This window comes from Nicotiana attenuata, unplaced genomic scaffold, assembly GCF_001879085.1.
Source record: "Nicotiana attenuata strain UT unplaced genomic scaffold, NIATTr2, whole genome shotgun sequence".
NCBI classification, from domain to species: Eukaryota; Viridiplantae; Streptophyta; class Magnoliopsida; order Solanales; family Solanaceae; genus Nicotiana; species Nicotiana attenuata.
In genome coordinates this window covers 1-13469 of record NW_017673767.1, presented here as the reverse complement: position 1 = coordinate 13469, position 13469 = coordinate 1, and the positions used below count along the sequence as shown (strand labels likewise).

The following is a 13469-nucleotide window of genomic DNA, read 5'->3' as shown; positions in this document are numbered from 1 at the left end:
GCAAGCGTGTTAATACTATGTATATGTATAAATTACGATTAAAGCAGCGTAAATTTTGTATAAATATTTTATTTGAACCCACTTGACAACTACTATTTTATGACTAATTAAAATTATGCATTTCAAAGATTAAACTCGCTTGCACAAAATCCTGGGTCCCTGCTGGTTTCCTGTAGTATATGTCTAAAACCTCATACGCTAAATTTTATAATGGTGTTTGTATAAAAATAACCCTGAAAAGGAAGTGTTGATTGTTAATGCAACCTATCCCAAGTCGTATTTGCATGAAAAAACTGAACGGACAAGTTTGAGAGATCAAAGAGAGAAAATCATACACTTCGTCAATTTTTTTTTTTTTTTTTTGCTTCTTTATTTATTAAGTTAACAATAGAAAATCATACACTTCATCAAAGTTAACAAGAGCTAGCTGAGTCGGTTGGGTGAGTCGTTTCCCACATGGGGGATCTTGGATCGATTTCCTTCAGTAGCAGCCTCTTCAGTCCGAGGCTCAGAGCTCGTCGCACCGGGCTTACCAAATGCGGTTTACATTTTCTCTGTGGTTTACGAGCTATTGCACATTGAGCAGGTTATCCAGTGCACACCCGAAGGGTGACAGCTGCGAGTTTCCTTAAGAATTTTCCAAAAAAAAAAAAATAGAAAATAATTTTACGTTATCTTTTATCTCAAAGGCATTAATGAGAGTGGCTAACAAGTAGCAAGCAATGCATATTTCTTGTAACATATACTAATAATGTTGGTTTTTTGCAATCATAAGTCCTCTAGTTTAATTTAGGGCTGTCAAACCTTGTGGTAGAGCTTTTCCGCGACTAGTTTGAGTTGTTTTCACGTGATTTCTCATGCATAAGGTCGAATAAGTGTTTCCAGTTCCCTAGCCTATATGCTTAAGTGCAATTTCAAGTCTGTAAAAATAAATTGTTCTGTTTTATTTTTGAATTTCTAGTAATGGCTAAATTTGTTGAAACTAAATAGTATATATTAGATGATGAAAATAAATGGTTCTATTTTCGCAGATTTTTTCTGTCCGAAGACGAAAGAAAATGAATGACTCATATTCTATCCTAAGATTTGAGTACGTGGTCTAAAGCAATTCTTAGTCTCATTTTATCCTAAGATTCGAATTACGTTCTAAAGTAATCTTTGAACCCCTTCTGCCGCTAAAATAGACTTTTCTCGGGGGATTCAACAATTCATATATAGTTAAAAAAATTATTTTTGTCTTATGTATACGGTATAATTACCTCGCGAAGGGGATTAAACTGAACCCCTAATGAGCACAAGCTAGGTCCGCCCCTCACAACAATAGTGTAAGTGTGTAACTATCATGTTGAAAATGTAAGACCATTTGAGATCTTGATCGTAGTCATCAATTAAGTTAGCCTTGAAATTTAATTCTTCTTAAGCTACGTCCTGCCTTGGACCAGCTAGGTACATTAATGGCGTAGAAGCTGAGCTACGAGTTAGGCCGAACTCAACATGATCAAATATTGTATGTGTTAAGAAAAATATTAAATGTGTATAAATATTAAATTTAGAACTCAGTCATTAATACTTGAAGTTCGCCGTTCTAAAATTCAGAACCACAAGGTTGATATCCTAGCTCCGCCTCTAGCTAGGTAATATTTTTTTTAATATTAATATGGAACAACCTTTAGTTATCAAGAATGAATTTAATTAACCAACAGGAATACAAACATTGATCACCAAAATTAAATTGGAAGATACTTCCTCCGATTCAAAATAAGTGATTTTTTAGCTGTTTTCACACAGATTAAGAAATTCACCTTTTAACATTAATTAGCAATGAAATTGATCATATTAACCTTTGCTATCTCTTCACATAAATACTCCTAACACATACTCCAACACTATTTACTCTAAGGGCAATGTAGGAAAAAAATAATTAATATATTCTTGAAATCTGAAAAAATCACTTATTTTGGACCACAAAAAAAAGGCCAAAAAAATCACTTATTTTGGACAGGAGAGATTAGTAATAACTAAGAGTCAGAATCCTATTTCGAGATCAGAAGAACAAATACCAATGTGTGTGACACTGAAAGGCCCCCAAATACTGAAACGTCTCGAAGAAAACCTCTTTATATAACTTGATCTTTCAACTACTCCTTTGAGAAAGAAGAAAATATGGATATGATCAGTGCTAGTGCAGTGGGAGGAGAAGGACTACGTGGATCCAAATGGGATGAAAAGGGACGAGGAGAAGTAGCCCAGAATTTTGTTTCCTACAAAGATAATCGTATAGTTATTTCACTGCAGTTTCTGTTCTTTGAGAATGGCAACCTAGTTTTGTCAAAACCACATGGTTATGGTTATGGTCATGGTTCTAACTTCAACGCAGTTGTCTTGGATTATCCATCAGAGTTTCTTACTTCGATACGTGGTTCATTCGGATCATGGGACGGATATAGTGTTTTGAACTCAATATCATTTGGCACGAACAAAGGTTCTTATGGACCATTTGGGGGTACCCCTTCAGCTGATGACAGCGACCGCGGCTTCAACTTTCAGATAGGAAATTATCGTTCTTTTGGTGGATTTTACGGCAGTACAAATAAATATGGGATTGAGAGTATTGGGGTCTATGTGAAGACCATCACTACTTCCATGATCAATTCTAAAGATTCTTCAGTTTAAGATTGAAAGGGAGGAGGAAGAAGAAGATTAATTCAATATTCTGTTTTTCATATTTGATCAATTTCAATTGATGTTGATTATCTGCATAAATTTTTAGTTCTAGAAAAGAAAGCTCAAGTTTGGTTACTTAACTATCGTCATCATGTTTGGATAAACGTTGTCTAAAAAAGAATGCTCAAGTCTGCCAAGATTGTCACTTATATTTTTTTTTTTTTGTTTTTTGTTTGGAGCAAGTTCAGTCTGATTGATGTGCTTGTTGTCGCCTTCATTTTACCTTTCTTAAGTTGAGGAGTGGGTCTGTGTACCTACTACCCTCTTCTCAGATCCCATTTGTGAAATTTTATTGAGTTTGTGGAGGAGCCGAATATTTTCTATACAAGAGTGCATAATTAATCGACAACTTTTAATTCAATAGCGTTATGCCCCTTACTAGGAAAAAAACACATGAAATAGAGGTCCCCTTTTATCATAGAGGTCCTTACTAATTTTCAAAATCAGCAATGGAATTCTCGAGTAAATATGTTATTCAAAAAAATAAAGATAGTAATAATAACAAAGCAAATAAAATTCTAGCATCCCGTCTTAAGACATTCAACCTTTTGAAAATGTACTTTATTAAGCTCCTAAAAATTGATGTGCAAAAGTAAGCCAACCACACCAGTCTGAAAAATCTGCAAACGTTATAGTTATGGAACAGTCGAATATGTGTAGCCTAAAGCAAAAGATTAACGTGAGGCCTAAAATTTTAAAAGACTGTTGAACACTTTGAAGTAATGAAATTTCGGAGAAATAAGGTGAGGAGAAAGAAGGTGGATGACAGAAAGAGAAAAAATGTAGGGATTTCTAAAATATGAAGAGATTTGGAAAAGAAAAATTAACTTGGACAAACAAAAGAAGGAAATTAAAAAATTTACACGTTATCTAATAAAAGAGTACAACAACAACATACCCAATATAATCCCACATAGTGGGGTCTGGGGAGGGTAGTGTGTACGCAAACCTTACCCCTACCTGTGTGGAAGTACAGAAGTTGTTTCCAATAGCCCCTCGGCTCAAGCAAGCATAGGTACTATCTAATAAAAGAGTAAAAATTAAATTATCAATCAACTTAAATTGAAACATCGAGAAAACAATTTATTTACCCAATTTTTTAGTAAATCGAATTGTTACTGTATTTATATATCTAAAAAGTTTTATTTTCTTTATATGAACATTTTTACTTTTTGTATTAAAAATACTAAATATTACTATTATTTTTCAAATATCCATAAACCTATTATTTCTATAAATAAATGAGAACCCCCAAATTTGGAGACCTAAGACACAAGCCTTACTTGTGATAATAGTAGAGCCGGCCCTGCAAGAGTGCATAATTCTTCGACAACAAATGTCAAAGTGTTATGAGAGAAAAAAGATAATTAGTTACACTATCAATGCAACATAATTAGTTATAGCAACTAATTACTCTATTTTCTATATTAGCATATCACATTTAATATGAAGAACTATCTCAAGTTAACCTAATAATATAAAAATTCTTTTTGTTAATATACAAAAATAAAACTCTTTAAAACATTAGCCTTAAATTTCTCCTCAAGCTTCCTCATATCTTGGACTAGATAATGTTTTCATTAAATGAATAGGAATACATTTTGTTTTATCAAAAGAAACAATATTAAATCAATAATAGGGAATACTACATTATATTGGAAACTGAAATTCAGTAACAACCAAAATTAAATTGAGAGAGAGAACCTAAGCGTCAGATTCCTATTTCAAGATTTAATATACGAATAGCAATGTGTATATAAACGACTCCAAAACTAGTATATAAACGACTCAAAAACTTATTATGAGTAGAAAACATCATTATATAACTTGATAATTCAACTACTCTCAATTGATCAGAAACAAGAAAAGTATGGATATGGTCAAAGTTGGTCCAGCTGGGAAACAAGATGGATCCCAAATTTTTGTTTCTCACTATGATGACAATGTTGTTGGACTACAATTCCTTTTCTTTGAGAACGGGAAACTAGTTTTGTCAAAGAGACATGGTGTTGATAATTTATGTGAAAACTTCAATTCAGTTGACTTGGATTATCCCTCAGAGTTTCTTACTAGTATAAGTGCTTCAATTCAATTAACAAGGAATGGAGATAGTTTTTTGAGCTCAATATCATTTGGCACCAATAAGGGTTCCTATGGACCATTTGGAAAAGCTTCAGCTGCTGGCAATATTTATCACTTCAACTATAACTATCAGATAGGAAATGGTCGTTCTATTGCTGGATTTCATGGCAGCAAATGCCGTTATGGTATTGAGAGTATTGGGGTCTATTTGAAGACCATCACAATCCCCATCAACCATTTTAAAGATCCTTCAGTAAAGGGAGAAGAAGAAGATTATTTAGACAGACTTTAACCAAGAAGAAGTTTAATTCAAGTCTATCTTTTACAAATTTCCAAATATATTTGCTTCTATGCACTTTTTAAATTTCAATGAGAAATATATGCAATTTACTTAATAATTCTGGTTCCTTTAACATACTTTTGTGATATTATCCGCTTTGGGCTTAAACCCGCATGACTTTAAAACGCGTCGCTAGGGTCTAAAATTTGTTAACTCATCATAGTTCTTGTGTTTTGCCAATGTGGGACTCTGTCTAAAGTCTGGTGTGTTACAAATAGCTTCTTGAACTTCATTCTTTTTGCCTAATGGCTCGAAACGTAATATTAGTGTTTTGGTCGAAGTCTCCTATCTCTAGGTCTGAAGTTCGAATTGGTGTGATTTATCATCCAAAGTTGCAAACTTGGAGTTCAAAGCGTTTCAATGGAGGTGTGTGCTTTTAGAAATTCACCGAAGGGGAATCTCGGGTTCAAGTTGTGGAAACAGCAAAAATGCAGGATAAGGCTGCCCTTGTGGCCGGTCCTTCCTTGTACCCCGCACATAGCGGGAGCTTAGTGCACCCACTAAGAAGGTAAAAACGGTCTCACCAAGAAGTTCTTTATTCCCAGAACAGGAACCCAAAGAACTCACTTCAAAAGTGAAGAGATCACAACCATCCTACCACTCCGTGGTACAACTAGTGTAATTTATTATGCAAACTTGGAGTTTGAAGAGGACAATTATGACATTAATGGAATGATATTCGAAACTCTGATGGGACTTACGTTAAATGGTAGATTTTGTCCCTTTTGTTAAGATTCAAACAGAGATACTTGAATTAATATCATAATGTTTGAATTCATTGTTCAAATAGCTCATTAGTTATGCCCTTGGTTGAAGGGTTAAAAATCTTACCAGAAAATTCGAAGCACCAAGCGAAAGAAATCCATTATCTTTAGATATCTGCTATGGAGAAAGAACAGTACTGCAAGAATATTTTTATGTTTACAAGCAACAGTAATGCAAGGTTCTAATAGCTTCATAAATCAAGGTCAGAATTGGTAAGCCTATAGTAACATATATATTTTGCATTTTTGAGGTGAATTAATGTTTACTATTACAATACAAGTAACCAGTACTTTTAATGTCCAAAAGCTTGCTCAACTAATCACATTTAAATGTATGTACAACAACATATGTCAGTTGAAATATCATCAAATAAGGTACCTTGTGTGTTATGACATTACATGCCCCAGATCCCTCGAGCTGATGCCATTTTGTTGCTTGGTCGTGATGTTAGTTCGTATAGTATTCTGGAAAATATGTCCGAGTATCTTGGGTCACCAAAAAGCATCTCCGCAAACGCATTTTCATACACTAGTAGAAGAGGCTTGTTCTGTGGCTCTGATACAAGGTTTTCTAAAATAGTTGCTGCTTTTCTGCAAACTTCGGGTACTGGATGTGGCATCTTAATCACTTTCAACAGTCTATCAATAGCCCTGAAGTTCAATTTAGCGGTTAAGTCATTCAGATTTAAAAATTAATAAAAATATTGTGACTAGGTCAGTTTGCCTGTCTTACCATCGTTCACTAGCCAGCTTCAAACGGCAGTCCATATTTATTTCGGCAAGGTTATATAATGCACCAACAGCAGCCGCTTGAGCATCAGTAGCAGGTTGGCTCATGATATCAACTAAACGTTTATATATCTGCGATGCACAAATTAAGGTCAATGTGTTTTTCGAATATTCACATAGTACATATAAGAACTCTAGAATAAGGGGCTGTCAAAAAGGAGGACATTAACCTGAGAAGCAGAAGGAAGTAGGAAAGGTTCATTATCAGGATTTATTATAACACGACCAATTAATTCAGCAGCAGCACAATGCCAGGCCTTGACAGCAGATCCCAACACTCCCATGACAGCCTGGACTGCACGTTTTTCCCTGGATAAAGATCGAGAAACTCAATTCAATTTTGACTTGCAATAAGCGAAACAAAAACTACAAAGTCGCACACTTACGTCATTTTGATAAACGAAGGTTTCAAGGAACTGAAGATTCGGAGATCTATCAATGGACCTATATTCACTATCGTCTCGAGGGCATTTGTGACAAGTTCTTCATCCTCTGTTAACATAAGAATCAAAAGATGACAAAAAGCATAAGAAGCACGCTCAAAAGAAAATTACAGAAAACACTTAACATTCAGGTTAAGAGAACCACATTTTAACAAATTCTTCTTTGTGCAGAGTAGGACGTATCTAATTTGATCGTCTTGTTTTGTTAAGGGGTCCTTTTATAGGGCAGGTTGGGATGCAGGATGAATGTAAAGTCTATCGAATTATAGAATAAGTCAAGACATCATCGGAGACTAGGAATAATAAAAATAGCCGGGCAGGTATACTAAAGTCAATGTGTTACACAATGGAGTCTTCTAATGGATTCCAAGCCATTTCTTTAGACTTCAACAAGCTAGTAGAGCAACATTATATTCAAGTTTTATATATATATATATATATATATATATATATATATATATATATATATAGAGAGAGAGAGAGAGAGAGAGAGAGAGTACAAAAGCTATATAGCCGACTGGAATATGTTTGAATGGTTTGGATAGGTCTTCAATGGAGATACAAGACATAATTTCCACTTCAATTATAACAATAAAAAAATTCCACTTCAATGAGAGAAATTAAACCCAGAATATTCATTGGGGTAGCAGGTCAATTGGAGACATCAACTCGTCAAAGAAAGACAATATCAAAATCTAACCAAATTATAACCATGAAGACAACTTAAGAAAAAGAGCACCAGATACCACATATGTCAAACATTATAATTTCCATAATAGAAATGTGCCATTGCACAGATGTCAAGCTAGTAAGCACAACATAGAGACCATAAATATCAATCAGAGTTTCCTTCACACCTGTAACATAATCTGCCAGACATTGGAATAGAGTTTCTAAGCAATGTCTATGCTGGCCCATGATGACTTCATTATCTGGCATAAAAGAGAAGTTGCGGAGAATGTTTGAAGCAGCAACGGCACACTGCTGCTTTTCAGCTCGCCCCTCCTCATCCAAATTAAATATGCCATCTTCCTCAAACCACCAACCCGCAGGGCGAGACTTGGTATTACTCTTCTGAACAGATGAATCTCTGTTGGCAGCTCCAGAACCAGTGCTGTCATCAGGGATTACAAACAGTTACAGAGATCTCATGCACTGGAAATAAAGAACGTAAAAAATATTAAAGTAATAAAGGCATATAAAAGAAGAGACCGGGAGATTGAAACCATCCTGAGTTACCTAGGATTAGGTACAGATTCATTCGAGTTCAATGCTTCATATCCAATTCCAAATCCAGTAACAGCTGCATTTGCACCCAAAAGCCGCACACGAGGTGCCTTTACAAGTACCCTTGGTAACGCTATATCACGCCAATCATCTATCTGTTTAACAGAATATTGACATCATCATTCACACAAAAAAAAAAGTAAAGAACAATTAGAAGTTACATGGGAATCACATGTTATGTGGTAGATATCAAGAAACATACAACTTGAAGTAGAGCATCAAGCAATCCAGGAATTTTGGCAAGAGGAGTTGCATCCTTACGGATGTCATCTTTCTCCTTGAATGATAGCAAAGTGAGCGTATTTAGTGCCCATGTCAGCTCACCCTTTAATCCACTTTGAAGAGCTTGAACAATCCTTTTATTATTCTGTTCTGGTAAAGTAAAACAAAACTTTAAGATAAACAAATAACAAGCATGCAAGATAACAGGGCTGGCATCATCCTATTTCTACAGCCTTATCAGAAATAAATGCCTCTAATTTTTTCTCAAATTTAACACATAAATCAATTTTTCAGTACAAACATCCTCTTATATAAATCTTGAAGGAATTTTAGCTTTATAGTTAGTTGAGAAAAAAAAATCTGGTTCACTTGGCTTGGGTTGACCATGGGAAAAGCAAATACCTTCCTGCTTTAACATGCAAATCCTAAGCATTACTCTTTCATTTAGTTCTAGACCTAGTTTGCTGATCATACAATCATAGATCAAGTACACGATGTCAATCTATTCAACTCCCATAATCGAATCTACATGAGTAAGTAGTCAATGCAGTCGAATCATGTGCTTCAAGATTTCTAGTGTTCAAAAATAATTAAGTAAATCAATGTGTGCTCTCTCTAACAACTTAAGCTTTTAGATAAGATGGTCACACATTGTAACACGGTATTAAAGCAGGCAGAGGTCCTACGTTCGAGTCTCAATGACACCTATTATCAAAAAGAATTTCCACATGTTTTGGCCCATGAAAAAAAAGAGGGGGTGTGTTGATACATACTTAATTAAATAAAAGTGTGCTCTCTCTAACAGTTTAAACTTTTAGATGAGATGGTCAAACATTCCAACATATAACATTCCCTCTTACAAGTAGAACGATTCTGCATTCCATCTTAGGCTCAAATAGACTGGTCGTGGGAATTTGGACTCTCCATGTCTTCAATTTTACGAAACCTTATTAATACCCTATTTTCTTTTGTAAATAAAAACACAAAGTAAAAGAAACTTTTTATTTTGGAGAACAAACATTAACAAACAAAAGAAAAATAATTCCCAAGTTTCAAAACCTCAATTAAGAATGAGTTTGTACCTTTGTCCCTAGGTGACACTATTTGTAAAACTAAAGTAAGTAAAGAGGGGTAAAAAAATGTTGGAGACAAAATAATGAGAATCTTTGTATCGCACTCTATTTGGGGCTATCTAGATCACATCCCAAACAAGAAGATTGTTATGTCTCGTAACATATGGCTTCAAAGAATTTGTCGGTGATCATGTACTGTAATGGCTTCTCTGGACCTTCGGGAAAAAAGAAAGAAAAAAAACTTGTTCAGCCCATCAGCCGAAACTAAAACTGCAATGATCCAATAGGAATTGTGTCAATAGCAACATTATCTTCAAATGAAAAGATGAAATACCTACCAATTATTACTCCTTCCATCCCAAATACATGGCACTCTTATAGTTTTGGGACATCCCAAAATGTTTGACATTATTCAATTTAAATCACTTTCAAGAATTCAAATGCCATTGAACCATTCAAATTTCAAACTGATGTGATGGTTTCTTTATCAAACTAATTTTTCAACTAAGACTATAATATCTTTTTTTTTTATGAAGTAAGGGGAATTTTATAGATGGCATCTAGAAGATGCAAAAAGTACAAAAAAGAGAGTACATAACAAAGGAGTCAGCTATGAGCAGAAAAGAGCTAAGAACTGACAAAACTAAAGAAGTTAATATGGCACAATCTGCAGGATCTAAGTTGTGCCAACTATACAACTATAAGGGGTTGTTTGGTACAATGGTGGTATATCCCATAGGATTAGTTATCCCGCCTTCTATATGGGATAACTAATCCCACCATTTTGGTGTAAAAATTTATCCCCGAATTAACTAATACCCCAGACCAAGCATAGGATAAAGTTAATCCCAAAATTTATCCTGGGATTATTATCCTTATCCCATGTACCAAACGACCCCTAAGAGACATCTAGCCTTAAGAACCATAGGAGGAGTTGATATCCCATCAAAGCATCTGTGATTCCTTTCTGTTCAAACACACCAAACCAAGACTATAATATCTTCTTATCATCACGTAGGTCTGGGGCGGTTACCAGGCTTTTTTCACATTGCTTTGCATATATAGGTTGAAAGTTCCAGATTGTTAATTATCAAGTGGAATAAAATTCTCTTTAGCTTCAAGTTTTGCTCCATTTACTCAAGTGTATTGTTGTACTTCCATGTTATACTGTCCATGCTCAAAATGTCAAGTCATAGGAGTGTGGGGTTATTAGAGTGTCCTGAATTGGTTGCGCAAATGGGTTGTTGCTCCTTATATGGTCTTTGGTATCCTCATATCTTGATCCATTTTCTTTACAGATACAACACCTTGATCTTTCCTTACAGATACATTCCTATCAAACAAAGTCACACCTCTAACCATTATATATTTCAAATCCCTAAGTTTCACATGTCTACTTTGCTTTATAATTCTCAACCACCTGGTCATGACCTAAATTGGAACATAACCAACGGATAAAGGCTGATATGATGTACAACTCACAACAAGAAAGCTCAAAACTTTATAGTATCCAATAAAAATTAAACATGAAAAAGCACAAAGATGATTCCTTTTACAAATTTTTACACCAATAAATTCATGAGGCAATGTATTCAAAGATCTTTGGAACTAACCAGCGAAGGCAGAGTGAACTTGCAGGGACGGGCCGAGGAGAGTTGAAGGAGCTGCTGAGTCAGCTGCTGCAGCTGCGGCTGCGGCTGCTGCGGCAGCGTTGCTGTTTACGCTTCCGAATGGCCGACCCCTTTTCGCCGGCGGTGCGGCGGAGCCACCCGTTGATCCGCTTAGCTTCGCTTGCTCTCTTTTCTGCATTCTCTTTTTCTCCTATGTTTTTCCACTGTGAAAAGTCAAAGAACTTGGTACGAAGAGGTCGGGTTTCGGATCTTACTAGAGATATGGGCTTTATCATTAGCTAAAATTCAAAAATAGCTAGATTTATAAGTGTTAATTAAAAAATAGTCACAAAGTAATTAAAAAATAGTCACTTTTCATATGAAGATGAATTTGAACGAAAATATTGTTTAAAATTCGGAAAATATTCCAGCATAATATACTGGAGTTCGAATCTTTTACATGTGAACTTCCATCATAATATACTGGTCCATACAGAGGTGCATCAATCTCCAGTATATTATGCTGGCTGGAACTTTCTGTGTGCTGTAATTCCAGCATAATATGCTAGAAGTTCATACACAAGTGCATCAATCTCCAGTATATTATGCTAGAACTTTTCGTGTTGCAGCAAAATAGTGGCTATTTTTCAATAACTTTGCAAACATTGGCTATTTTTCAATTACCAATCTGAAAACTGGCTAGCCCGTGTTATTTTCACCATTTTACTTGGCCCAAGTTATAGCCCATGGACTTCAAGTATAGGATATGGGCCAATTTCAAACCCTCGTCAACTACAAAATGTAGTATTATCGGGTCGTGTGGACGAAGTTGTAGTTGAAGTTTAGAAAGAAAAAGAAAAATTAAGGAGTCTTTACCCAAATAGCCGGTCGAACTCACTGTTTATTTTTTTAGCCAGTATACATAAATTATACACGAATACCCATATTATACATGGATTATACATATATTATACCATCTGCCGGCTATTTTAAGTTTAAGCGCTTGGGTATATAGCTATTTAAGTTAATTCTTAAAAAATGAACCTAAATAGTTATGGACTAACCATTTAAATCAAAAGTATACAATATATGTAAAACTATGTATAATAAATGTATAATTTATGTATACTAGCTAAAATAAATAAATAGTTAACGACTGGTATTTTGTAAAGACCCTTTAGAGAAAAGTTTGTAGAAGTTAGATGCTTGGAGAGTTATAGTTTTTCTAGGAATAAAAGCTTGTGAAAGTCAAAAAATTATGAGTAGAAGTTGAAGATTTGAAAAACTTCACCTGAAAAATACACCTTCTAAATAATATTTTTACATGAAAAAAAAATCAAGTTCAAATTAAAAGTTCTGAGTTCACGACAAACACCAATTTGCAAGTTGAAACATCATTACATAATATATGTATTCTTTTTCGTATATCTAGTATTTAACAATCTTAGGAAAACTCCAGTTCTTTTTTGTTGGTTTAATTTGTGTCATTTATTTGACGAATATTCTTTTTTTTTTGGATATTCTGTCCAATTGTAAGGGCGAAAAAAAAAAACAGATATGTTAGGCAAGTTGCATGGCTTTTCTAACTACTAACATTATGTTCGTTTACATATTTAGGTGGAAAGAATATAAATGCATGATGTTTGACCCAAAAGTAAGTTAATACTTTCTAAGCAAATCAATCAATGTAGATGAAGGGGTAAATCGTAGTCAACATTAATTGATACTGGATCGAAGAACATAATCATACAGATAGAAGAATCAATTAAAATGATACCTGGAAGATTTTTATTGATTATAGAAACTCGGTTTGCCTCTCCTTGAAGAGGTTCAGGAGATTACAATCAAATTCTTTTTCTTCTCCTAGGAGGTGGAATCTCTTGTCCTCAGATCGTTTCCTCTCCCTGTTTTGCTTGGAGCCCCCCCCCCCCCCCCCCCNCTTCTCTTGCTTGCAGCCCCCCCCCAAGGGGTTCTTCTTCCTTCTATTTATAGCCCAAAACTCCTCATGTTGGTCAAATCTTGTTTGGGCCGAGTCGGAGAAATGACCTCCCCTCATGGGGAGGCCTCGACCTCAACACTTATGTCATAAATAGCAGCCATTAGGCGAGGTCGAATTTGTTGACTGCTGCTGCAGG

At 34.9% G+C, this 13469-nt stretch overlaps 3 protein-coding genes across 3 annotated transcripts; 2 read left to right on the top strand and 1 right to left on the bottom strand.

Annotated features, from left to right (window-relative positions):
* The first annotated feature begins 2163 nt into the window (after positions 1–2163).
* On the top strand, positions 2164–2673 carry LOC109217218 (jacalin-related lectin 2-like). Its single transcript, XM_019381445.1, has one exon. It carries the CDS (start codon positions 2164–2166, stop codon positions 2671–2673), a length of 510 nt encoding a protein of 169 aa, XP_019236990.1.
* Positions 2674–4594: 1921 nt separating this feature from the next.
* LOC109217217 (inactive protein RESTRICTED TEV MOVEMENT 1-like) lies at positions 4595–5098 on the top strand. Its single transcript, XM_019381444.1, has one exon. It carries the CDS (start codon positions 4595–4597, stop codon positions 5096–5098), a length of 504 nt encoding a protein of 167 aa, XP_019236989.1.
* A 998-nt stretch (positions 5099–6096) lies between these two features.
* LOC109217220 (armadillo repeat-containing protein LFR-like) lies at positions 6097–11589 on the bottom strand. Its single transcript, XM_019381447.1, has 8 exons — positions 11338–11589; positions 8632–8801; positions 8382–8524; positions 8000–8256; positions 7086–7191; positions 6870–7008; positions 6644–6771; positions 6097–6561 (listed from the first exon to the last, which is right to left on the bottom strand). The coding sequence occupies exons 1-8, from the start codon at positions 11531–11533 to the stop codon at positions 6306–6308; spliced, it is 1395 nt and encodes a 464-aa protein (XP_019236992.1). The 5' UTR covers positions 11534–11589; the 3' UTR covers positions 6097–6305.
* Between the last annotated feature and the right edge of the window lie 1880 nt (positions 11590–13469).

What these genes read in the sequence shown, in the direction of transcription:
- LOC109217217 (XM_019381444.1), top strand. Translation starts at nt 4,595, where the DNA reads ATGGATATGGTCAAAGTTGGTCCAGCTGGGAAACAAGATGGATCCCAA.
- LOC109217220 (XM_019381447.1), bottom strand. Translation starts at nt 11,533, where the DNA reads ATGCAGAAAAGAGAGCAAGCGAAGCTAAGCGGATCAACGGGTGGCTCC. An exon ending in TCTGGCAGATTATGTTACAG is followed by an intron (nt 7,192 to 7,999) that starts GTGTGAAGGAAA and finishes TTATGTTAACAG; the next exon opens with AGGATGAAGAACTTGTCACA. An exon ending in CCTTCGTTTATCAAAATGAC is followed by an intron (nt 7,009 to 7,085) that starts GTAAGTGTGCGA and finishes ATCTTTATCCAG; the next exon opens with GGAAAAACGTGCAGTCCAGG.
- LOC109217218 (XM_019381445.1), top strand. Translation starts at nt 2,164, where the DNA reads ATGGATATGATCAGTGCTAGTGCAGTGGGAGGAGAAGGACTACGTGGA.